The sequence below is a fragment of the Thalia democratica genome, chromosome 7 (assembly GCF_965202585.1).
Source record: "Thalia democratica chromosome 7, ktThaDemo2.hap1.1, whole genome shotgun sequence".
NCBI classification, from domain to species: domain Eukaryota; kingdom Metazoa; phylum Chordata; class Thaliacea; order Salpida; family Salpidae; genus Thalia; species Thalia democratica.
In genome coordinates, this window is record NC_139171.1 from 20,165,983 (window position 1) to 20,168,332 (window position 2,350).

Sequence of the window (2,350 nt, forward strand, 5' to 3'; positions counted from 1 at the left end):
AGCTGTATATAAATAAAGTCATAGCTTAAAATTAATTTAAAAAAATCAAATGTTTTTTCAAAAAAATCATTTGATTTTTAACTATTAATGCCGTATAAATATCACAAAAAAACATTTGACTGTGTCATGGACTGATTTAAGCATTATATCTGTATATAAAATTTATCATAAGCTATTGTTTATTGAACGACAAAAATTGGTCAAATAGTTTTGTCCAAGGACTTAGTGTACAAAAAAACCTTTTATTTTTTATTGTGTCATACACCAAGAATACAGTTTAATGTCATGTCCAGGACAAATAGCTTAAAATGTAATTAAATATAAAATAAGTACTTCAAAAACATACTATTTATTTAGGTAAAATTTATGATATGTTCAGTTTATGAAACTATTCTACTTTTTCTAAACTTCTTAATACAATCTGTTATAATCTTTGCTAAAACATAAAACATCATTACTCACACTTGAATTTATGCTAATTTTGGGAAGAACCTGATAAAAATTATCATGGCAACCCACACAAAAAACACAACCATCAGCACTAGGTACTGCCAACAATAACTTTTCTCCGCATACTTTCTCAACCTTTCAGCTTCACTTTGCAAGCTGTTAAGATTGGATTCTGCTGCTCTGTTCGCCTTCTTCAATTTCTTGATGTCCTTGTTTATTATCTTGTTTGTCATGACGGCGTTGTGCTTCAGCACCTTGGTCAAGCTGATCATCTCACCTGCTAGTTCCTCCTGCTGTTCCTGGTGGTACAGAACTTGGTCCTCGTTTTTCCTCCACTCACACTTTTCTTCACTTTTGAGCTGTTTTTCTTTACCTGCTGTATGCAGGAGTTGTTGTTTGTCTGAAGCAGCTTTTTGTGGGTTGTTTCTAGTAGTTTTGTTGCTATTTAGTGAGGAAAAGAAGTTGCTACCAGCTTTTGTGAGGAAACTTAATCCAGATTTACTTGTTTCATAGTTTGAAGAAGGTTTCATTTTATTGATTTTCTGCAAAACAATACTAATGTAATTACTAACAAGAAGTTCAGTTTTATAAATTCAGATGAAAAGAAGTTGTATTACTTAAATTTGTAAGAGTAAAACACCTAAGTCTAAAGCAGTAATTTAAGTTTTGTTGTAGGTAATAAACACTATTCTGTTAATAAATAAATATAATGTATAAAAAAAATAGTTTTTATTCAAATTTAGTTTTAAAAATATATTTTGTTTTAAGGCAGTGTATGATATGTTCTAGTTGAATAAGACTTGAAGTTTAATAACCTGGTCAGTGGTAAAACTTAGTAACCTTCTAAAAATTATAATAAATATTTTTCATTCTTACTTATTTCATACAAAGGGTTGCCACTATTTAAAGTAAAAAATCAGTCTGAGTGACTAAAAACTATCTTGAGTTGAATTAAGTTATCCATGAACAGCCTTAGTTTATAAGATAAATGTCAGAGAGAAAAAAAGTGATTATCTTCTTAAAATACTAAAATGTTAGCATAGCTACTCTTTAAAAACACAATTTATAAGGTAAAGAAGATTTAAAGTCTTAAAAAAGGAAGCCTGAGATTTAGGGAAAATATCTAAGCTAGCCAAATTTTGCAAACAAAAAAGATAAACCTGACTCAAAGTAATTTATAAAAAGTTCAAACTATCCAGAGTTAGTCTGAGTGTATGGCAACACTTTAAAAGTATCTGATAGCTAAGATAAAACCTACATAGTAAGGTTTTTTCATATTTTATAAGTTTTATCTTACTACAAGATAGTTTTTAAAATATTACAAAACTCTTAGTTTTATAGATTAGCTAAATCATAGTAAGTGATTCCAATTGGTCAAATATAGAAAGTCCACAATGAAAAAGCAAAAATATTACTTAACAAAAAATCTATATCCCTTTTTAGGCTTATACCATTTATATAAGTTTATTTTATCTTTTGCATATATTTATTTTGTTCTTTTTATTTAGGGTTATGTTATGAATGGTTTGGACACATTTAAAAAATTAAAGTTTTTAGTTATGTTAAACACATTTATTAAACAATATTTTTCACAGGAACGTTATTTTCTTCTACAACAAGATAGCATAGAAGAGTGTATATAGGGTTAAATATATACAGTTATGACTGATTAATTTTACAAATGAATTATGGTGTCTTTCACACTTATCATAGTGTCATTGCAACTTAGTATCACTTAAATCTTATAGAAAATCAACAAAAGTATTGTTATTGTTCCAGATTTTTTTACAATATCAGTAGTAAGATACAAATCAAGTGACTATGTCATTTGAAAACAAACAAATGTTTGTCCCATAACTTAATAAAGTGTGAAGTTTGTTCAAAAAAGTTTCTTCTAATA

At 27.6% G+C, this 2,350-nt stretch overlaps 1 protein-coding gene across 1 annotated transcript; it reads right to left on the bottom strand.

Annotated features, from left to right (window-relative positions):
- Window positions 1-470: 470 nt before the first annotated feature.
- On the bottom strand, window positions 471-980 carry LOC145841163 (vesicle transport protein USE1-like). Its single transcript, XM_082948534.1, has one exon. It carries the CDS (start codon window positions 978-980, stop codon window positions 471-473), a length of 510 nt encoding a protein of 169 aa, XP_082804660.1.
- Between the last annotated feature and the right edge of the window lie 1,370 nt (window positions 981-2,350).